The following is a 23,448-nucleotide window of genomic DNA, read 5'->3' as shown; positions in this document are numbered from 1 at the left end:
GTCGTGCACAGACTTTCTACCACCAGCATCAACCGTTAAGCTAGTTTCACTCCGCTTCCTCCTTGGGTCAATTTCAGTCCACAAGGGTACCCTTCACTTGGTTTACTTCCCTCTCCAGGTAAATCCAGCGTGGAGATCTCCTGAACATCTCCCACCATCTCCCCCAACTTCCTAGTTTAAAGCTCTCTTAATGAGGTCGGCGAGCCCCCATCCTAGAAGTATTTCCCCCGGCTTAGATGAAGTCCATCCCGACGAACAGTCCGTCTGTCCTAAAGCTTCCCAATGACCGTAACATCCCAAAGCCCTCCTTTAGCACCACTGCTGACCATCTGTTAATCATCATAATCTTGTCGCTCCTTCGTCGCCCACATAGGAACGCAGAATCCCACTGAAGATCACCTGAGCTCGATTTCCTTAGCGCTTCCCAGTCTGACATAGTCTCCTTGATACAGTCCAGCGAGTGACTAGCCGTATCATTCGTTCCCACATGAAGGACAATCAAACGGAATTCTTTCCCGCTCCCGCTAGGATCCTTTTCAGCCTCAGGTCCACATCCTGTACCTTAGCCCCCGGCAGACAGCACACCCTCTGTTTCTCCGATTCAAAGTCTAGTTACAGGCCGGTCTATTCTTCCTCAGTAAAGAGTCCTCCAATCACGTAGACTTGCCTTTTCCTGGCGACAGTGTGATTCTCCGGTATATCCCCGCACCAGCTGCCGCAAGCCCCTCGATTCGTCTTCGCCCTCGCAATCCATCCTAGGGCTCATACTGGTGTCGCCTCCATTGACTTCCCCCCTCCTTCTGCCAGGCTAGCCGCTCGCCTCTTTTTCCTCGCCCTCTCTCCTTCAGCGAGCACCTGCTGTGCTCCATCTTCATTTTCCAACTCACCAAACCTGTTCCTGAGTTCTATTTCTCCGTCGCTGGCCCGTCTTTTCCTCTGCCTGGTTCTCCTAGTCACATGCTTCCACCTTCCTCACCCAGCAGCTCCTCAGAATTCTTTGGTCCTGCTTCCATCTGCTCGTCTGAGCTTATCCCCTGCGCCTCATCATGTCTGTCTCTCATAGGGTTGAAGTCCCAAGACCTCCCTCTCCGCAGGACAGAAGCTGCTACTCCCATCTCCCCACCCCAAGGCAGAAACCCCAAGCTCCTCCCCCCAGTCTGATAGGCAGAGAATGGGGGGGGGGGCCCTCCATGAGCCGCACTTTAAAGTGTAAAAAAGCTGTATGTGGCTTGCGAGCCATGGTTTGGCCACCCCTAGCTTAGACTACATCTTGCGTCAATATGCACTAGGATCTAGAAAAGCTAATTAAGAAGAAGTCAGGGTGACTAATTTGTAACTCGCTAATGGACTCTAACACAAAGTGACTCTGATAGACAAGACGACCTCATCAAAATCATCAGCGTAAATTATTGCAAGTTTATTTATTTTTTACAATATGGACAGTGCAGCAGTGTCAGAGCAATTCATTCAAATAGACTTCAACATTTGTTTTCATCTTGGCTCTTTTAGTGCCTTGGTGACAGCCTTCCAGAAGATGGCTGAGGCTGTCTGAATTGTGAGAGCTCCACGTCAAAATCCACAAAGGTATACATGTTATACTCATGATGCTGAAGGTTCTTGTAGGTAGAATTATCAAATTCCTCCTGTGCAGATGCGGCAGCTGTTTTGGTCTCTGTAGAACAAAAATAAGACTAGTGAATCTAGTGATGCCAGAACAGAGATAACACTCTTTCTGACTGCATCAGTTCCATACAGTTGGAGACTTCTCATTCATTTAAGAAGAAAAAAAACAAAAAAGTTGGCAGCTACAGCGTAAGGCTAAAGTTGCTAAATTTCTGTTTATAATCTTATAAAGATACCAAGGAAGCACACAACGTCTTGAAATGAAAAGACAGAACAACAGATTACTTGAATCAACTACAACAAGATTCCAAATATATGACTCCTTTACAGTGGAAAACATTAGCAACAGTGCTTTTATTTCAACACACAAATTATTTACTATTGATGGAAATGAGTCTGTCTCTCTTGAATGTAGCCTAGTATATACTTAATGTCACTTAGCTTTATTAGCTGGTTCTCCCCACAGCCAGAACATTAGGTGACACTTTTAGCAAGCCAAGAGATGCAAAATATATAAATGTGTAATTAATGCTCTATCTATCATGTCCGACCACAAAATAAGGATATTAAAACAAATTAAGCTGATGATCTTTCTAATAAAAACTTAAGTTACAAAAAGGACTTCCACAAATTATTTCAAGTGTGGCTGTATCAGAAAATATATCAAGGACTTTATATTTCAATCCCCCCACCCCCATATTATGAAAATCCTTGTATACTCTTTACTCTTTTCAAAACCTCACACTGGCATTCTTTTCTAAAGAGAGACTTCTGAATGAATAATAAAAAGCTTAAATTTCTGATACCACATACACTAAAGCTGACATTAATTTTTGTACTTTAGAAAAGTTACACTAGTTTAAATAAGATCTTTTATAACAACATTACTGTTCAATTCACTTTACCACATAGGGAAATTGTGAGAATTTTTTTCCAGAGCAAGAAGAAAAGCAAAACAGTATTTCCTATGCTAGCCTATACTTTTATATAAAAAGGGTTGACAGTCAGAAAGAAAGTTAAGTGCAATCTAGCAATAAAAGTTTGTGCCACTTGTATGCAGTGGTTTGCATTTGTTTATTTTATATCAAAACCTTTACCTTCTACAGTTATTTGGTTTTTTGGTAATGCGACAGTCTCCCAGAAAAATAAACAAGCAAGAAATAGAACATTGTATTTTCTCCTTAATCCTCCTATATTAGTGCAGTGATACCAAATGTTTCAACACATGTATCTGTTGCATTTTATAACTGAGACTCTTGGAAGTGTAACAAACCACAATTTTGTTTAAACGGCAGGTAGAACTATGAAGGTAAACAAATAGTGCCTTCTATTCAGTTCCTAGCAGGACACATCTCACAACAGAAACCACTACATACATATTTGAACCAGGTGTTGCAGTCTTTGCTGGAAAGAGCCCAAAGAAAAAGCAAGCTTAGAAAATAGTACAGTCAACCTGCAAGACAGGGTCCTTCTAAGTCAAGAGACAGATGCTCAGGAAAGAACAATCTCATTTTTTCCTGCCCATGATGCACTGCACTTGGTTCCTCAAAAGAAGACTTTACTCCTGAGTTCTTCCCCCATACTTCAATCTTCATATGCACTCTCTCTCAAGCAGAATGAGCTTTTCACATGATGTTCTTGTTAAGTGAGTCAGAGGTACACTTCTGAGTTACTTTGCTGGTAATTTTACTTACTAACAGCTAATGGCACAATTGTTTTGATGGATGTTTAGCATTCCTATTCCACTTTGTGGGATGAAGCAGATTTAAAGTACAGATTTCTAAGTAGGAAAAATGTACAATATGTCTTGCAAGTTGGTCTGGCTGCTGTGTTTGCAGATAAATGAAAGAAGAAACAGGAAGGAAATGTAGGTTACATAAATCTGTGACCAGTGCTGTTAACTATTGCTCTTCTGTTTATTAAAAAAGACCAGCAAAAGACCAGAAACAATTTAAAAATTGTTAAATGAAAACCAGATTTTGCTGGTTTAAATAGGTGTAACTGAGAAGTAGCTCCTCCATTTACTTTAATGAAGTTACTCTAGATTTAGTCTAATGAGTGAAAGCAGAACCCAGGCCATTGTTTAAAATATGAACTAGTTAAGAAAATGGTGCATACTTCACTTTGATGCAGCAGTGCATTTTAGGATAAAGCCTTTCTCCAACTCACCAAAGGTTAACTAGACCCATTCCTTTAATTTTCTAGTTACTTTCTAGGTGTTAACTACTGAAGGGAGTGACTAAAGCTACAGGGCTTGGCTCTCTAAAGATAGTATTGTGGGGAAAGAGAAGCATCAAATATAGACAACCCTAGAGAATGGTGGTTTTCGGCTTTCATAAGCGCCTTCCGTTGGCTGTGCAGAAGAGCAAAGAGTTGGCAAGGTTAATCATAACAGTGATTGTATTTCAAAAATATTAAGGAAATATCCTTGGATTCTAACTCTGAAGGTAGGTCAAATTAGTGGTTGACTTTGCCTTTAAATAAAACCTGCACCCCTTTTGCCCACAGTCTCCTGAAAATATACATGCAAAAAGCATTACTTGTCATCTAAGCCTCTTGTAAATAATTCTGATCTTGCAAACAGTCCTTATTTGTGCTTTCATCCTTGCAAGTAGGCAGGTTCTTTAAATTAAGTGTGCTATCAAAATGGTAGCCAGATTTTTGAATGTTAAAAACAGGACACCTAGAATTCTGATGGGCTGGAGGAAGAGCAGGCTGCACCACAGAAGGTGTTGAACAAGTTGGGATGGAGAAATTTTTCCTTTTATTGGACTATGGGGAACACAGGAAGTATTTGGCAATGGGGCTGATGGTGTGGGATTCATGCAACTTGTGGGTGGGAAACTGAATTGTTTAAGGAGACCAGTTATAACCAGGAAGGTTAGGCGAGATACAGATATATGGTTGGGCGATGATTTGGGAAAGGCATGATGTGTGATAGAGAAAGACATCAGTGCTCCTTTCTCCCCAGGCTATCTTATTGATTTCGTTGGGTCCTTTGCTGGCCTGACATATTGCTCACCTTACAAGTCCGCCTGTCTCACAGCTAACTCCTGCTCCTGTGATCTTCCTGTGCTATCCAAATCTGTTGCAATCTGTGGTATGGCAAAATTGGGCTAGACGGTGGCAGCATTTGAGCAAATGGAATAGTGGCACATTCAGCTCAGCAGAAAGGCAGCTACTGGGTTTGTATGCAGAAGTTACACAGGAAGAAAAAGGAGAGAGAATCCAGAGGTTGGGCACAGGTCGCTAGGTGTCTGCGATGTGGTTCTACTTAAAGTGCAACAAAATCCTGATTTTATGACAACAGACTATGACTAAAACAGTCCCTCAAAACTGGAACAAGCTTGGTTTCCTTATCTGTTAACAAGTATAATGTTGATTTAAGAAAAAAAATAAGTACAATAAAAAAACATGTTTCCTTCCACCATCATAACTAGAAGCTGCATATTAAAAAGAAGAAAGTTTTTCAACATAAGTAGATATGATAGCAAGAATTTATCACCAAGGTGTGACTATTTCCTCCACAATATGCTATATCAGCTAGCTTTATAACAGAATATGGAGAATCTAGACCAAAGAGTTGATATTATAGATAATTAAAAATGTTGTTATTTCAAGCCCCAGCCCCAGAAGAACCAATATAGTTCAAACAATTTAAAGCTGTACCCTGTGTAGTGCCTTGCTCTTCAGTCTGAGCTCCAGCTTCTTGAATGATCTCCTCCTCTGTTGTAGTGTTTACCATGAAGGGTGTCTCCTTCAAAAACTCCTCTTGTAGTTTAGGAGAAGCTTTTTCGTTTATCTCAGTCTCCTGTACCTCCCTTGTCTTGGTTTCTTCCCATCTCAAAGTCAGCTTTTGTTCCACTTCTTGCTGAGGCCCTGGCGGAACTTTTAGCTGTGCTGCTGCTGGTGGGGCTCCAATGGGAGGCTCTACCAAGCGCCTAGGTTCCTTAAGTCTGACGGCTGTTGGCTTTTGGCTTTCTTTAGCCTGTGTTTTTGAGATTGACTTCTGCAAATCTGTCCCTTTTGGGCTTTGTTTCACAGAAGATTCTCTTGTTTCTGACTTTAATATTTTATTTTTGGGTGTTGCTGTTTTACCAGACTCCATCTGCTTGATGTGAGGCACTTCAATTTCTGGCCTGGGCTGCTTCTTAGGTATATATTCTTCATCTCCTTTCTGGGACAAGCTCTCTTCTGCCAATGTCATTACCTTCACTGTTCTGTTCTCAAAAAAGAAGGGATCTCGTCTTGGAAACTCTACTCTGGTTTTAGTGGAAATTCCTGAGGCACTATCTTCTTCATCAGAATCAGAGCTGGAATCTGATTCAGAGCTGGATGAAGACTCTTCCTTAGCCAACTTCTTGCTCAAACCTTCTCTTGTTGTGACAGAAGCCTTTCCTTCAAGTGAGGAAAGTGTTACTCGCTCAGGAAATGCTACCAAAGTTTTTCTTGACAAGAATTTCCTCACCTCTTCATCCGTTAACTTTAAAGCTTCCTCATTGCTAGTACTAGTTATGGTCTTGGTCTCAATTTTATTTGCAGATGGTGTGTGAGAACTAGGAAACAACTTTTTAGGGAATTCAACTGTTGTTTTGGTGGCCAGCAGTTTGGTGCTCTCTTGACGTGCCACCACATCTAGGAAATGGCATAAAGAGGATTATTATAATTTCTGACACTCCTGTTAATTTGGAGATCCTAAACATCCAACGTTAAGTTTCTGAACTGCTCTGATATAAAAATCAAACCTGAAAGTGTTATTTCATTAATTGCACGACCCTGGAAGAAACTGTTACATTTTCTATATTGTGCATATGTCTGAAGTGGTAAAAATAAGAACTTTACTTAGCATCAGATATTCTTTACTGCTAGAACTGGAACTCATATGAGATCTGGCTTTTATTCCTTGCTACGTTTGAATTTTTGTGAGAACTCTGCAGTGTCACTTTCTTTCTCTGTGCCTCAGTTCCCCGTCAGTAAAGAGGGGACAAAAATACCTTCCTATTTCACAAGGGTGTTAGAAGAAATTCATTACTGCATGTGAGGTGCTCAGATACTACAGTGATAAATATTATATATAAACCTAAGAACAAGACAACAAAGAATAATTACTGAGTGATCATTTTGATAATCATCACAACAGAATAGCTATCTTCATAAGCAACAGAGGGATAACTCATGAATGTTGCTTAGATGGCTACATGTCTTTCCCTTGTTCAAGACTTCATATATAGTATAAAGTAACTGGTTGTAAAAATGTCCCCATAATTTCCCTGCTGAATTGTTACATAAAATCACAAAATGCTGCCCCTTCCTCTCCTTGAGCTTTTCCACTTACTATTTTGCCTTCCTGCCTTCTTCCTCTCTGTCTGTTTCTCTGTGCTGGGAGTTCTCCACATGGACATTTCAGTGTATTTCCTGATCTTGTCATCAGCTCTCTGATTATTCCATACTGGGGACTGTAGCAAGCTAAGAGAATTGCCAGCCTGCCATTCTTTCTCTGAGTAGAGGTGGATACTCCCACTAAATTTTACTGTCCAGATTGGGGATGCTGGAAAGAAAGCAGTAACTTCTAAACTGTTACCTACCTACCCATGGGCCTTAAGTACTCAAGGCAGATTGTGTGGCTTGCTGGAGGAGTGGAAGACCAGTGACAGAGACTATTCTTGTGAGGACAGAGAGAGCTTCAGGAAGAGCTGGCAGCTGCCATGCAGCACTACTAAACTCTCCCACAAATAGCTACACGGTTCCCACTTTGGTGTGTAGTTTAGTGTAGCTCTGCCACATAATTTGGAAGTCCATGCTGCGTAACTTGGATCTAACGTACCACATAGTTCACAGGGTATTGATTATTTCTACACATACTGTAAAACTGGTGGGAAAAGTTATGGAGATTAATTGGGATGTATGAGAAAAAAGCGATTCCGAGTACAGTTAAGCCTTCAGCAACATGCGAGTTAAGACATCAGTAAAGTCACAGATGCAAGAAATTAAAAACATTTCATGAAGAGAAATATGGTAATTTTATTTATATTTCAAATACAGTAGTTTAAATACTGATTTATTATATAGGTATTATTTACTTAAAAATAATTTCAGAGACACAAAATGTATGTAAGGCACAGCAAAATCAAATACTGGGTCATCAACCCAGACACCATGGTCTACAGACATTGTCACCTATATTTGAAAAAGTTTATTCAAATATAAAAAGATCTTGTACTAAATACACAGGAAGTGGCAAGGTAAACACAAGTGGGGGGGGAGGGGAGTATCAACAGAGCAAAAGCTGGGGCTGTGTTCATGCTGGGAAGTCTTTAGAAACTGAACAAAGGAAGGCAGCAGCAATACTGAAATGGAGCATTAATTCTGGACATCATTAAAGATTGGAAAAAAGAATACGATTTAAAATTCAGTGAAGAGTGAAATATTATATTTGTCAGCATATATCATTAACCATGCGATCAAAGTTTCCTCTGCACCACTCTCTCCTTCCCTCAGGGCATGCTGGGAACTGCAGCTGCCAGGAACCCTCTAGCTCAGGAGATCTCAAACTGGGGGTTGGGACCCCTCAGGGGGTTGTTAGGTTATTACATGGGGGCGGGGGTCGTGAGCTGTCAGTCTCCACTTCAAACCCCGCTTTGCCTCCAGCACTTACAATGGTGTTAAATCTATAAAAAAAATGTTTTTAATTTTGGAGGGCGGGAGTCGCACTCAGAGGCTTGCTGTGTGAAAGGGGTCGTCAATACAAAAGCTTGAGAACCACTGCTCTAGCTCCGTCTCCCTCCCCCCAGCAATGTCTTCTATCTGCAGGCTGGGTTCTGCTGAGTCCAGCAGTCCCTAGTGGCAGCTACCAGCACTGCAGCCCATTTCTGTGGGGAAAAAGAAATTCTGCGCACGTTAATATCTGCAAAATTCTGCATTGCACAGTGGTGCACAATTCCCCTAGGAGTATTAAATGTATGTCACAAGTGTCCAAAGTGTGGGAGTCCTTTAATATGGATTACGTTTAAGATGAAAATCAAAAATCGATAAAATTGCCCCTCTCCCTTAAGATGCATAAATAGTTACATGACATAGAAGAATAAATCAAAATTTGTAACCTGGACATTCTACAGACTAAAAAACCATTCAAATTGCTTCTTGTTAAATACCAAATGAAAAATGAAGTTTCTATTAGCTGTGCACCTATTTTAATATGCTTATATACATGACAAATGCACACAACCATCAATTTAAGAAAAATAAACATCTTACTCTTTTCTTGACTTTTTTTAGAGCCCTCTGATTTGGTGCAGAGAGAAAGAGATGGAGAGAGGCTTCGGAGTCCCCATGCTTCTAGCTGTAAAGTCTGCAAAATTAAAATCAAATCTCTTATTTTTTTTATTAGAGAAAACTTTGATTTTTCATCTGCAGTGTTCTTCTGATTTACCGTTAACTACTGTTTTGCGTAAGGTGCAAAGAGGGATGACTGACGTGAATTCCCTGGATGCAGTACAAAGGTGGTAGTGGAACGGTTACCTCATTGGGATTCCTCTCACAGATAAAATACTGATGCTATCTGTGCATACCACTTATACTAAGGAATAATACAGTTAAACTAAGAAAACATTTAAAAGTATGGAAGGAAACAGGTAAAGCTAGATAGTTAAACACACTCAGCTCATAGAATCTCTTACAGTATGATTTTATAGACCAGAAACCCTCATGACGTCCACTCACTCTACATCAAATACAAAAATGTTAAAAGAACATTATTTAGGTTGCAAAGCCAAGCACTCACACTTTGGGAACTGCTAGATTTACCATTATCTGTGCTCCTTGCACATCCAAGCTGTGCACTGAAGAGGAGCCTGTGGAAAAGACAGTATGCTAACATGTAACTGCAAGATCCTAATGCATCTGCACAAGGAAGCCAAGTTAAGGTTGCATGACCAACCATAAATCTGTATACAGTGTTGTTGAAGCAGTGTTGGTTCCAGGATTTGAGAGAGACAAGGTAGGTGAGGTAATATCTTTTATTGGTCCAATTTCTGTTGGTGAGAGAGACATGCTTTCTTCACAGGTCATGGTTTGGATGGAGCCCAGTCTTGTTCTCTTTTTCCCCACCTGGAAGTTGGAAGGACTTCTACAACAAAGATACCCCCTAGGAGGGTATGTGGCATGAGACACTGGAACCACAAGCTGCGTCTGGAGAGAATTTATGGAGGGAACCCAGCTCCAACCTCTCTCCACTGCCCTGGCTACTCTCATAACAGCTGCTCTGGCAGCAGAGTATCTGCTGCTTGTTCAGAACTCAGGCCAGGTTCTTTGTAATGGTCAGGGTTTCTGGTAAGCTGCAAAAAGGATCCATTACATTCTCTATAACAGAAAGCATTAGGCAACCTTGGGTGACCAGACATCCAGATAAAATCAGGACCGTCCCAATATTCAGTTGTTCGTCCTATGTCCTGACAGATGTATGGTCGGGACGCCATTTGTCCCTATATTCTGGCCCGGGGCTTTTGGGGGGGTTGACAATACAGGGTCAATTGCTTAAAAGAAAAAATGAATAAACAACCTTATACAAAAAGAAATACAATTTAAACATTCCAGCAACTACACACATGTAAATACAAAAACAATATAAAAACCTATTGTCTTCTACCTTTTGTACTTACACTTGGAAACAGAAGATTAGAAACTTGAAGATAAAAAAGATCCCTCTCATAGCCGAGAGACAGACAAAAAACACAGACGCAAACATTCCCTCCCTGAGCTTTTAAAAATCCGGTTTCCTGATTGGTCCTCTGGTCAGGTGTCTGGTTCCCTTTGTTAACCTTTTACAGGTGAAAGAAACATTAACCCTTAGCTATCTGCTTATGACACGCCCCCCAAATCACAGACAGTGGGAAACATCACTGGCGGTGATTTCTTCCTAGAACTTTAGACTAAACAAAATTAATACAACACATGCACCTTTACATATACTACTAGTATGTAAACTACAAGACTTCTACATTTAAGGACAATTTTTTAACCAGTGTATTCTGGGAAACTCTCACGGGAGAGTGCATCAGCTACTTTGTTAGAAGCTCCTGAAATGTGTTGAATTTCAAAAATCAAAATCTTGGAGAGCTAAACTCCAACGAAGAAGTTTCTTGTTGTTCCCTTGGCAGTATGAAGCCACTTTAGCGCAGCATGGTCAGTTTGTAGCTGGAACCGCCGTCCCCAAACGTATGGGCGTAGCTTTTCCAGGGCGTACACAATGGCATAGCATTCCTTTTCACTGACTGACCAGTGACTTTCCCTCTCAGATAGTTTCTTGCTGAGAAACACGACAGGATGGAAGTTGTGATCCGGTCCTTCCTGCATGAGAACTGCTCCTATACCACGCTCAGATGCATCGGTGGTTTACTAGGAATGGTTTGTCAAAGTCCGGGGCCCTTAGCACAGGGTTCAGACGTGAGCGTCGCCTTAAGTTGGGTAAAGGCCTTCTGACACTCATCAGTCCACTTAACTGTATTTGGCTGGGTCTTTTTTGGTCAGGTCGTTCAGTGGGCAGGCGATTTGGCTGTAGTGTGGTACAAATCACCTGTAATACCCGGCCAAGCCTAAGAAGGATTGGACCTGTTTCTTTGACTTTGGGACAGGCCACTTTTGGATAGCATCCACCTTGGCCTGTAGGGGGTTTATGGTTCCTCGACCCACCTGGTGTCCCAGGTAAGTCACTCTGTTTTGGCCTATTTGACACTTTTTGGCCTTAACAGTTAGTCCGGCCTGCCTGATGCGCTCAAAGACCTTTTCCAGGTGTACTAGGTGTTTGGGCCAGGAGTCTGAAAAAATGGCCACATCATCGAGGTAGGCAACTGCATATTTCTCCCAGTCCTGCTAGTAGACCATCTACCAGCCTCTGGAAGGTGGCGGGTTGCATTTCGCAGCCCGAAAGGAAGTACATTAAATTCATACACCCCGCACATGGGTGACCTTCCAAATGCTGACCTTTCCTTGGCAGGTTCATCTAGCGGTACTTGCCAGTACCCTTGGTTAAGTCTATTGTAGAGATGAACTGGGCACGTCCAACTTCTCCAATAGCTCATCGGTGCGTGGCATTGGATAGTTGTCTGGACGAGTTACCGCATTTAGCTTTACGGACGGTAGTCCACGCAAAAGCGTATTTCCCCATCTGGTTTGGGTACCAGAACCACTGGAGATGCCCCCAATGCACTGGTAGATGAGCGTATTATACCCATCTGTAGCATGTTCTGGATCTCCCGTTCTATAGCAGCTTGGGCGTGAGGAGACACCCGGTAGGGTGGTGTTCTAATTGGGTGAGCATTACCTGTGTCAATGGAGTGGTATGCCTGTTCAGTCCGTCCTGGGGTGGCTGAGAAAATGGGGCGAAGCTAGTGCACAGCTCCTTGATTTGTTGCCGCTGCAGACGTTCCAGGGGTGAGAGGTTCACCTTCTTCCACGCCACCGTCTTTTTTCCGTCGAGTAGACACCGTCAGCCACTCAGCCCGTCATCTACTCCCTGGACTGCAAACTTGACAAACTTTGTAATCTCTGGAATAAAGGGGCTTGAGCAGAAATTAACATGTACACTCTGGCTTTAGTGAGAATTGGGAGAATCCTATGGGGTACGTAACAGTTTCCAGGCGTCTTGGGACCGTTGAATGCCCTTCCCAGGATGTTTCCCATCTTATGGCCGTTGCGCCTTTAAGAACCATAACCTGGTCCCCTACCTTAAAGACGCTCTCTGGTTTTTTATCCTACCAGGCCTTTCTCTTCCAGAGTATCCTTTAGGTTTTCTTGCAAGGGCTAAAAGTAGCCTGTCGGAGTGTTTGGTGCTTACAAAGTCCAGAATGTTAGTTCCTGGAGAGGTGTAACCCCTCCATTGTGCTTCACCAACTGTAATGGCCCCTAACCTCGTGGCCATACACAATTCAAATGGTGAAAACCCTAAACTGGATGTGGTACGCCCTTAAGCATAAGAGCAATGCTCAACACTAGCTCCAATTATTGGCGTGTTCGTTGATGAATTTACGAAATTCATGGCCCCCAAAGTTCCATTAAACCTTTCGACCATGCCATTGTTGATGTGTAGTGGCATCAAGTGATCACCCCTGAGTTTCCCACAGGCTTTCAATGGTGCTTGCCAGGAATTAGATCCGAATCTGTAAGGAATATCGGGAGGGGCAACCTTACCTGGGCAAAAAATGTCCTTTAGGCCTGGCACACGCTTAGCCCTGTGTAGCCTGATACCTGCTTCCGGCCATCGGTAGCAAATTCCACGAAAGTCAGTTATGTACTGCTTCCTCTCGGGCATCTTTCTTGGAAAAGGACCCAGATATCCACAGCTACTCGCTGAAATTGGACCTCAATTTGGAGGTGGCTGGAGAGGGGCCTTACCAGCTATCTGGCTTTCCACTCTGGCAACACCTTCACAAGACCGGAGCATACTTCGCACGTCTTGTCCATCCCCGTCCAGTGGAAGGACTTCCCCAACCTGTCTTTGGATTCTGTTCACCCAGCATGGGCACTGGATACTCATGGCTAGCTAAAGAGGTCCCCAAGGCGGGGTACTTAGTTGGAAACCACCCAACGTTTTTTCGGCTGCCATTTCCTGGTGTGTCCACAGAAGAATTTCTTGTATAAAAAGTCCTTGTTCTTTAAACAAAACCGGGATCGGTATAGAAGAGGCCTAAAGGCTGTGAGGTGCTCCTGCCGCCACCCAAGCTTCTGAAGTCTGTATCTGCTTCATGCTCAGTCTGAACTGTTCCCTTGAGGCTGGAGACACCAGCTCTTCCTTCGATGTGGACTTGTGAGGTTGGTCCCTCTAGAGCGATGTAGGTGATGCTGGTCGTTCCTGTTCGCCGGTGATACCGCTCTGCCGGCGGGTGCTGCACCTGGTATTTCAGGCTCTGCTGAGGCTCTTTGGTTAAGTTGTCTGTTTGTCTTCGCCAGTTCAGGCCTCGCGGCCCCTCTGGCGTACTGAAGATGTCGGTTGAATTGCGGTGCTGGTTGCTGTTCCAGTTCCAGGGCCTGACTGGAGTGTTTGTGTTGTTTCAGTCAAGGTTGGCATGGGAGTCACGGGTTCCATACTCTGCTGGGTCCTCTGGAACACAAGAACGGGTCCCTGCGGAATGGCTCCGCAGAACAGAATGGGTCAGGAAGGCTTGCCTGGTTGGCTGCGTACCATTCCCACCTCTTGGCCCGCTTTCACCTGGTTGGCCCATGTCTTCCCCCAGTGCATGGATGATAATTTGTCATAGACTGCAAAAAAGTTCACAGTTCTGACCAGCCTTTGTACTGGATAGGCAGTTTCACTGTAGCGCAAGTTCTACAGCTTGTGACATGAAGGTGGGTGTAAATGGTCACTTGGCCTTGGTGATGAGTTTGGGCATCCACGAAAAAGATGGTGGATAAGCGGACACTTGTGCCACCCATGCCCTCCATGCGTAGGTAACCTTCTTTCCGCCCACTTCAAATTCCTTCGCTCCAAGGGATGAAGTATCGCGCGCCTAGGGATCTTGCGTGTTGTGATGGTGGTGTAAATGGACTGCACATGGGTGGGTTTTTTGGGCAGTTGCCTATGTTTTCCCAGTTCATACACTCCGTTATAGGCATCTTCCAGCTGACGGTGACTGGGTCAGGTGAGTTACTGGTGAAACTGGTGTGAGGATGTAAGAGTAGGGTGTCTGGGCTTTCCTGGTTGCTAGGAGGCGGTCTGGTTGCCCTCGGTTGTAGGTTTTATTGTCAGGGTGCCCCCTGGTGTATCATCCCCTGACAGTAGATTTTCTGCTTTCTTGCCCTTCATCCACTTGCTCCAATCTCTCCTGCCTGCGAGTTGAGATTTTGGTTCATCTTTATACCGTTATGTCCTCAGGGAACACCATCCAAGACTGCTCATTTGTAGAGGAGGTGCAGTTCTTCCAGGGATTTTAACATTGGTTCTGAGTACTCCATGGCCTATATTCTTCCAACGTAGTAGGCGTTCTGGGAAATGACCCCCATCTGTTTTCCACTTTGGCTCTGAAATGCCGTACGGCATGATCCGGGGTTATCCCCGTTCTGATCTGGCCTTGGTTTGAAACAGTTATCATCGTTCTTTTGCCTTTTGGCATTCAGCTGCACCTCTGCTAAGTCCACTGAGCTGTGACCTCAGCTCTACCAGTACTGTCTTCAGAGATGCTGTACTCAATGCAGGCTCTTCAAAATTTTTCTAGAAGGGCCTCAGTGTACACCTGCCTTGTAGTGTGGAAATTTTGTGCTGTGGACCATACTGGCGATAGGGTGTAGGAATGGTTGGGTTCTTCACTTAGCCTTTCTCTAATTCCAGTGCCCTGCGATTGCTCCCTCAGGAGTTTCCAGCTCTCCCTGTGCGTCTCTCTTTTCTTCCTTATCTCCATCTTTTGGGTGTTTCTTTTTCCCATGTCTCGCTTGATCGGCTGTCTTTGATTTGTCCTCTTGCTCTTAGCTTTGCCTTGGAAGTATGTCTGGTTCTTGGTTGGTGCCCTCAGTGTTATTGTTAAACTGCTGTCTCTCTGTGTCTGCAGGTTTTGCTAAGCAACAGTGTCCTTTTGTTTAACTTCTCTCAGTAACCCTCTATGCAATAACCCAAAAGAAATCACTTTATTTACCTGTTGTGTTTGTGGGGTTACTTGATCCAAGGATGTATTGTTACAAAAGACCCTTTGCCAAACTTAATGCTTCCTTTGCTAAATGCACCAAACTGAGCAGGAGAGAACATGAGAAAAAAAAAAAATTCTCTCTGGCCCTTTAAAAACCAACCCTTTTCTCTGCTAAAAAGCCCCATAGCAGAAGAAAAGAAAAATATAACGTCCTACTGGCTTCGATTCTACTTCCCACCCTGTCCACCAGTCGTAGCTTCCTATCAATTTGAAACCTTAGCGTCAAAACTGAGTGCTAGGGCATTATTTTTTGGAAAAACCCCCCCTTTTTTTTTCTTTTAAGCTTACATTACCCAGCTTTAGATCTGATATCTGCTGCCACAGCCAGGAATTCCAGGGCCGACTCCTCAGATCCCAAAACGTTCCCTGGGGACCCCAGACTCAGAAGTCCTCGAAGTCTTAACCACAAAGGAAATAACCTCCTCCCCTTGTCTCCTCTTTACCCTCTCCCAGGCTTCCCCTGGAAATACAGCTTCAAGTTCCTTGAAACACAATCACGAGAGATAAGTATCTCTCCCTCCCCCTCTTCTTCCCTGAGGCTGTTCAGACCACCCTCCTGATCTAACACAAGGAATTTCCCTTCCTCGTTCCTTAGCCTACCCAGAGAAAACTCAAACAGGTCTTAAAAAAGAAAGCTTTATATAAAAGAAAGAAAAAACACATTAAGTAGTCTCTGTATCAGGTTGAACAATACAGGGTCAAGTGCTTAAAGAAAAATGAATAAAACAACCTTTATTCAAAAAAGAATTACATTAAAATTCCAGGCAATCTACACACATGTAAATACAAAACAAATATAAAAACCTTTGCTCTACCTATTGTACTTACACTGACTTGGAAACAGAAGATTAGAAACTTGAAGATAGAAAGATCCCTCTCATAGCCAAGAGACAGACAAAAGACACAGACCCAAACATTCCCTCCCTGAGCTTTTAAAAATCCGGCTTCCTGATTGGTCCTCTGGTCAGATGTCTGGTTCCCTTTGTTAACCCTTTACAGGTGAAAGAAACATTAACCCTTAGCTATCTGTTTATGACTGGGGGGGGGGCGCATTCGGCAGAGCTCCAGACCTGCCCCCCCAATGTGTCCCAATATTTTGTTCATGTAATCTGGTCACCCTTAGGCAACCTAAATATAGAGCTTTCTACCAGCTCCCCCTTATGCAGTTCCAGTGCAGGCTACAAACTCTATTAAGTCACAACTCTCCTGCTTCATATGGTCTGGAGTTCCCTTCAGTCCCCTCAACATTATTAGCCTGATACACCAAAATTGTGCTTTTTACTCTCTTGTATACAGGCCAGACAACATTCCTCCATCACAACCACATTTTATTGTCTATTCTCAATACACATTCCAGAAACACCCTATAGAATATTATTAGATGGAATTTGAAGTGGGGTGGAGAGAGATTGGAGAGACAAAAAAATCCAATCTAATTTATCCATGCTGCTTATATGGATTAGAAAAACCATTACAGCTTCCCCATTTTGAATTGGAGATCAACACCTACCACTCACATACAGACCACATATCTACCTACATCCAATCAATTCTACACAAACACCCCAATCATCAACCCAGACTACTATGGCCAGAATAGAAGAGTGTTTCCAATGCGTCTATAAAATGTATCACATTTTCATTTCCAGACAACTATTGCAAAAATTTCTCAAAAGTTGTGGTTATGAAATACGTATATCAAAAGCTGGATGCAGGCAGTTAGGACTGTTCTGAGCGAGGGCAATGTGATTTTACATATGCATCTGTAAGATTCTATGAACTGTGAATACATTTAAGTATTTATTTACCTACCCTTCACTATTTATTTCCTTGCTTTTAAAATATCCAGAAATTGGGGGGGGGGGGGAGGGGAGAGAAAGACTAGAAATTTTTTAAAAAACTGGTAGCATTCCTTAACTTACACAGTAGCAAATTTCATGTTCATTTAAAAGAAAACAGCTATAGAGCACTTACAAGTTTAAAAATTTCACATGTTCATGGCTTCCCATAGCTCACTCTGCAAATTTTAAACCGTACTGTAAAACCAGGTCAGGGGACAACTATTTTGTTACCAGAGCCTCTGACTCAGTTATTTATGTATCACAGAAAGGGCCAAAATGCGCTTCCAAAACTAACATTATCGGCATTATCCAAATTTTGAGTCCAAAGAAAATACCTTTGAGTTTTACTCCTTTTCTGTTCAAGAAGAAATTTCACTAAACAACCTTTTGCACTTACACTTCTGGAGAGTATCTATATTAGAAAAAAATAATAGTACCCGTACTGCAGCAGCCAGCCAACAACAATGCTTAGACCCAAATTTCATGATACGATGATAAAAATGCCCCTCGAGGCCAAAGCTGAAGCTGTTTCATGCAGCTGCTGTAATACAGATACTCATTTTTTCTATTTTAGACAAAACTGAACCGTCTCTGCTGGAAAGGTTTCAAGGGCTTCCCCTGCCCCGGAACCAATTAACCATTTTTCCAGAAGGGTCAAGATAATGCTGCCCAGTATGCATTCAAGCATTATAGTCTTATTCTGTAGAGCAATTATTTGTTGTTTACACTGTTTCCTTCCAGAATGACATTTTCGGCCATATTGGATCATGTTTTACATTCTGTCATACTGTGTCCTAGTTTATATTATGTTGCACTAAAAGGAAAAAAACAGAAAAAGCAAACAGCAAGTAAAGCTCAAATATTTGTTGACACTGTGGGCTACACTTAAAGTATGCAGTAGTGAACAATCCTGTTTTGGTAGAAAAAGATACATAGGTTTGGCAGAAACCAATTTAAAAAATACTAATTTTGGAAGATAATAGTAATGTTTATTTTTAAACATTTTTATCTATTTAAATTTTCACAATAGCAGGAAATTCTGAGAGATGTCGGTTAATAATTATTTAATGACAGTAGAGGTTGAGATTCAAAAAGTTAAAGCATTATAACTGTTAGAACACCAATTGTCAATATCACACATCAAAATATACAAAGTATATCCTTAAATCTAACTAATAAATTCTTACTTTAATAAATAATTTCGTACTTTGCCTATCTGTACATTTCATCAATAGAAATATTTTTGTCAGTTTGTGTGTGTACACTGAAATTGACATTTACTGATAAAAATCTAATCCTTCCAAGCCTAAAGAAACACAGTACTTTTTTGCTAACTCTATGGGCTTGTCCACATTACCCGCTGGATTGATGGGCAGCAATCGATCCAGCGATAGATGCGATAAATCTAGATGCGATAAATCGACTGCTGAGCGCTCTCCTGTTGACTCCGGTACTCCTGCAGGGCGCGAGGTGCAGGCGGAATCGACAAGAGAATGTCAGCCGTTGACTTACTGCTGTGAAGACATCATGGTAAGTAGATCTAAGTATGTCGATTTCAGCTACGTTATTCATGTAGTTGAAGTTGTGTAATTTAGATCAACCCCCTCCACACACACACACACAGTGTAGACCAGGCCCATCTCTGAGGCACATGGAACAGAATTTGAGATCTGGTCACGGACTATCTACCTACGTATCTAGCCCAGTGTCAGACAGTAGCCACTAACTGTTAAAGAAAGGCAAAAATCAATTTAAAAAAACACAGTCAAATGTAAAATGAGCTACAGTATGTGTGTGTAGGATTTTCTTCCTGATGACAATTATAGTCAGTTTACCTTTCGAAGCATGAGATTTGTTTTCACCTCGACCTGTTTCTTGCATTATTGTGTAGAAACATTTAAGACTCATTGCAGAGAAGCCCTTGCATACTAGACTTATAACTAGGATTGGCAGAATTCTATTTTTTTAAAATAATTTTGACAGATAATATTGATGTTTATTTTTAAGCAATTTTTATTAATTTTTATATTGGTTTAAATTTTCACAGTTGCAGGAAACTGGTGTGGAGTCAAACAATAATTATTTAATAACAGGTGATATTGAGATTAAAATTTTAAAGTTTTATAATGATTAAAACACAAATTGTCAACATCATGTCAAGAACTATAATTGATCTTAGCCAAAAAAAGCCAAGAAGCAATATCCTTAAATCAACTCAGACCTGTTATTCTTCTTCTTCTTCATTCACTAGTCCATTTGTAACAAGCGTAACTTAAAAGTCTAAATCACTCAATTTTTGACTGTAATAAGTTCTCAGGTAGCGTTTTTCCTACTTTCCATATCTATAAATTTTGATTATTATCAATGGAATATTTTTCATCAGTTTGTGTATGGACAGTGATATTGACATTTATTGGTAAAAATCTAATCTTTCCAAGCCTGCTTATAGCCATGTTTGAAATAATTTTCAAGCACCATTCTAACAAATTGCATCAAACGAAGCCCAGTCTGTTTGAGACTCGTCTTCATGAGGAAGGCTAACAAGCATTAGACTGGGGCGGGCAAACATTTTGGCCTGAGGACCACAATGGGTTTCTGAAACTGTATGGAGGGCTGGTTTGGGCGGGTGTACCTCCTCAAACAGCCGGGCCTGGCCTGGCCCCCGCCCCCATCTGACCTTCCCCTGCTTCTTGCTCCCTGACTCCTGCCCCATCTAACCCCAGCCTGTTCCGTCATCGCCCCTGGAACCGCCGCCCCTGACTGCCCCCCTGCCGCCCCAGCCAACTCCCCCCCCCATCTTCCTGACTGTCCCCTCGAGACCCCTGCCCTCATTCAACCCCCGCCCCATTCCCCACCTTCTGACCGCCCCAACCTCCTCAAACTCCACTGCCCTCTACCAATCAACCCTCCCTCACATACCCTGCCCCCTTACCGCACTGCCTGGAGCACCAGTGGCTGGCAGTGCTAGTCGCGCCTCCTAGAGCACTGAGACAGGCAGTCATGCCACCTGGCTGGAGCCAGCCATGACACCACACAGCCCGGCAAGAACTCACAGCCCCGCTGCCCAGAGCATTGCGCTGCTGTGCAATGAGCTGAGGCTGCAGGGGAGGGGGAACAGCATAGGAAAGGCCGGGGTCTAGCCCCCACCGCCGAGAGCTCAAGGGCCAGGCAAGAGGGTCCCACAGGCCAGAAGTGGCGCGTGGGCCATAGTTTCCCCACCTCTGTATCAGACACACCTTTCTCCTGTGGTGTGGGCATGACCAGACTCGAAGCTTGGGCTCTGCTAGGAGGGACAATAGCAGTCCTGGATACTGAGACATGCTGACAGGCAAACAAGCTGGAATGTTCTGAAAATTTGCAGTGACACATTCTCCAGATAGGCTCCAGTGCAGAGGGAGGCCTGTCTACAGTAAGGCACTGAGCCACACCACTCTGGCTGGGGCCAGAAAAGACCAGCACAGCTCTATGCTCCTAGCCACAGCACTGCTGCATGCCGGCAGGTCTCCCTGTAGGGTTGCCAGGTATCTGGTTTTCGGTGGCTGGGAACCGTAGCCAATGGCAGTTGTGAGGGCATCGCATAGAGCCGCCTGGCCTCAACTCTGCGTAGGAGCCAGAGGGGGGACAAGCCACTGCTTCCGGGATCTGCCTGAGGTAAACACTGCCTGGAGCCTGCATCTCAATCCCCTGTCCCAACGTTGATCCCCCTCCTGCTCTTCAAGAGCCTTGATCCCAGCCCAGAGCACCCTCCTGCACCCCAAACCTCTCATCCCCAGCCCTACCCCAGAGCCCTCACCCCCGCATAAAAATGAGCGAGGCTGGGGCGAGCGAGCGAGCGAGCAAGGGGCGGGGCAGGGTGTTCTGTTCTGTGCGGGTGGAAAGTTGGCTACCCCAGGCTCCAGAGCGGAGAGGCCTCACTGCCCCACCTGCCCAGCACAGGGGCAGCGGCAGCAGCAGCAGCATCAGTCTCTCTCCTTGGGGTGAGCAAAAGGCTGCGCCCTCCCAGCACATGCACAGCCCCCCCCCCGCCGCAACCTCCCCACGCCCAAAGACGCATGCGCAGCACCTATAGTGCCGCCCCATTGTGTACAGGCTCCCTCAGGGAAGGTGAAGCACGGACAACATGACGCATGCGCACTAGCCTCACCCCGCCGCTTACCCCGGCCAGGAATACTGCCCCCGGGGGAGTGGAACCGCGGCAGAGCCCCAACGCATGCGCAACTGCTACTCTCCTTGCGCCCCTACCCAAGGAGTCAGTGGCCCCTTGAGACAGTGTGCGGGAGGGGGGCGTGGCTGAGTTCTGGCGCATGCGCCCCAGGCAAGAGCCACAGCCCTGGGTTGATTAGAAAGGGAAGCTAACGCGATCCGGCCAAGTGGGGACAGGTGCTTGCGCCTCTCCTAGCGCCGCCCACGGGAGCCCATCATCCCCGCCGCTCACCTTGCGAGTCACGGCCCGGCCGCAGCCCAGCAGCGCGGAGGCGGCCATGTCTGTGTCCCCCGAACCGGCCTCCCAACGCCTCGGGGAAACACGGCACCAGCAGCAACGGTCCCCACCCCTCGGGGGCCTCGCTCTGAGTGTCCCTGCGGCGTGGGCGGGGCCTCGGTGCAGAGCCTCCCTCCCCCGGCAGGCAGCGTTCCGTCTGCCCCGCCCACCGCCACGGGAGCCAGCCCCTCGCCCCGCCCCATCCCACTCGCTGGTGCTGCAGGCGTGACAGCCCCACCCACGTGAGCAGCCCCCACGCCCTGTGAGGGGACCGGCCCCTCTCTCGCGGTGGAGGACGCTGAAGCTCAGAGTGCAAGTGACGGTGACCTGCCCAAGAGCACGTCTAGCGAAACAGGAGAAGCGCTGGGGTCCTGTTGCGTCCTGGGAAGTGCATACTCCAGCCTGGTGACAGAGGGGTAGGAGGACTCATGTCCCTGATCCTGCGGTCATGACTTCACATCCCCGTGCTTCAGCCACACCACAGGACTATCCTGCCCATGTATAAACTAAGTGCCAGTCCTGAAGCATCCAAAGAACGGGAGAGAAGGTTGGCTATGATCGTTTGTAAAGACAAAGATTTTCCAACAAGATACTCTTAGCTCTTTTCGGTGTAGTTTTCTAAGGCCTCAATCGCGCAAAACACCTACTACTAAACAGAGGGCTTATTACCTCCAATATTAAGTGTTGTGCAAGATTAGATCTTAATTTTGCAGGGAACCAGTATATTAGCAAGGAGTATGTCATATAATTAAATTTTGGCTTGGAAATAGGAACACAGTACGTAAAAGTCTAAATAGCTTGCAATAACAGGTGAAGGTGCAGTGACATTTTAAAAATACCTTAACTAGTTACAGTGATATTAGGAAAACATTTTTAAACAGAGTGCTAAATGAAATAAGTATTATCAATTACCTTTTAGGACTGTATGCACACAATCAACCCCTTGAAGTTTCCAGTGTTACTATCTAAAGAATGAGAAAAGATGTATCCCACGAAGTGGGTATTCACCCACAAAAGCTCATGCGGCTATATGTCTGTTAGTCTGTAAGGTGCCACAGGACTCTTTTCTCCTTTTACAGATCCAGACTAACATGGCTACCCCTCTGATACTATGTAGAATGATAATTTCTAACGTTTATAGAACATACACTAGGACTCCTTTTTAAAAATACTGTTCAAAAATTAACCAGTGGTGAGCTGGAGCAGGTTTCCACAGGTTCCCAAGAACCGGTTGCTAAAATTAGACCTCCGTGGAGAACCAGTTGTTAAAGGGCCAGAGAATGGGCAAAGAACTCCAGTCCATGGGCCGGACCATCCTGTTGCTCCCAGGATTCCCAGCTGGGGAGGCTGAGGCTCCTCAGCCCATCCCCTGCTTCCCCCCAGCTGCAGCGTGGCCAGCCCCCAGCACCAGCTGGGCAGCTCAGCTCAGCTTGGGAGTCATCCTGCTGTCGCTTTTTGAGAGTCCCGGCAAGGTGGGGGGGGTGTCCTGCTGCAAGCTCCAGGGCTGGCCAGAGGGGAGGGGAGAGGGCAAGTGTGGCCCCCGAAGATGTCTCCCCCGGGCCCTCTCCCGCCTCCCCCACCGCGAAGAGCCATAGCATGACCAGCACCTGGGCAGCTCAGCTGAGCTCTGGAGTCATCCGTCCTGGTGCCACTTTTTGAGTGGCCCGGCAAGGTGGGGTGGTCCTGCTGCAAGTTCCAGGGCTGGCCAGAGGGGAAGGGAGGGGGCAAGTGAGGCAATTTGCCCCAGGCCCTGCAGGGGCCCCCGGCATTTGTCCCCCGCCCTTGACCCCTCCCCCGCTCCCCCCCCACCTTAAATCAGAACTTTTTATAGGGA

The 23,448-nt window shown here is 44.7% G+C and overlaps 1 protein-coding gene across 2 annotated transcripts; it reads right to left on the bottom strand.

The window, feature by feature from the left end:
- Positions 1-1,395: 1,395 nt before the first annotated feature.
- NDUFV3 (NADH:ubiquinone oxidoreductase subunit V3) lies at positions 1,396-21,732 on the bottom strand. Of its 2 annotated transcripts, none has more exons than XM_075073923.1 (4): positions 21,570-21,732; positions 8,878-8,971; positions 5,293-6,258; positions 1,396-1,672 (listed from the first exon to the last, which is right to left on the bottom strand). In XM_075073923.1, exons 1-4 carry the CDS (start codon positions 21,615-21,617, stop codon positions 1,506-1,508), a joined length of 1,275 nt encoding a protein of 424 aa, XP_074930024.1. In that variant the 5' UTR covers positions 21,618-21,732; the 3' UTR covers positions 1,396-1,505. The 2 variants fall into 2 exon arrangements, with proteins under 2 accessions (XP_074930024.1, XP_074930020.1); XM_075073919.1 differs by lacking the exon at positions 21,570-21,732 and adding an exon at positions 21,291-21,455.
- Positions 21,733-23,448: the final 1,716 nt, after the last annotated feature.

Source organism: Chelonoidis abingdonii, chromosome 1, assembly GCF_003597395.2.
Source record: "Chelonoidis abingdonii isolate Lonesome George chromosome 1, CheloAbing_2.0, whole genome shotgun sequence".
NCBI lineage: Eukaryota > Metazoa > Chordata > Testudines > Testudinidae > Chelonoidis > Chelonoidis abingdonii.
The sequence above is the reverse complement of the archived record's forward strand: the minus strand, read 5'-3'. Positions and strand labels throughout refer to the sequence as shown.

Bases quoted from the DNA above. Each gene is read 5' to 3' on its own strand.
- NDUFV3 (XM_075073919.1), bottom strand. From the start codon at position 21,440: ATGCGCCAGAACTCAGCCACGCCCCCCTCCCGCACACTGTCTCAAGGG. The intron at 8,972-21,290 runs GTAAGCGGCGGG...TTAATTTTGCAG, and splicing joins GGGCAGTATTCCTGGCCGGG to ACTTTACAGCTAGAAGCATG. The intron at 1,673-5,292 runs GTACAGCTTTAA...TTTGTTCTACAG, and splicing joins AGAGCAAGGCACTACACAGG to AGACCAAAACAGCTGCCGCA.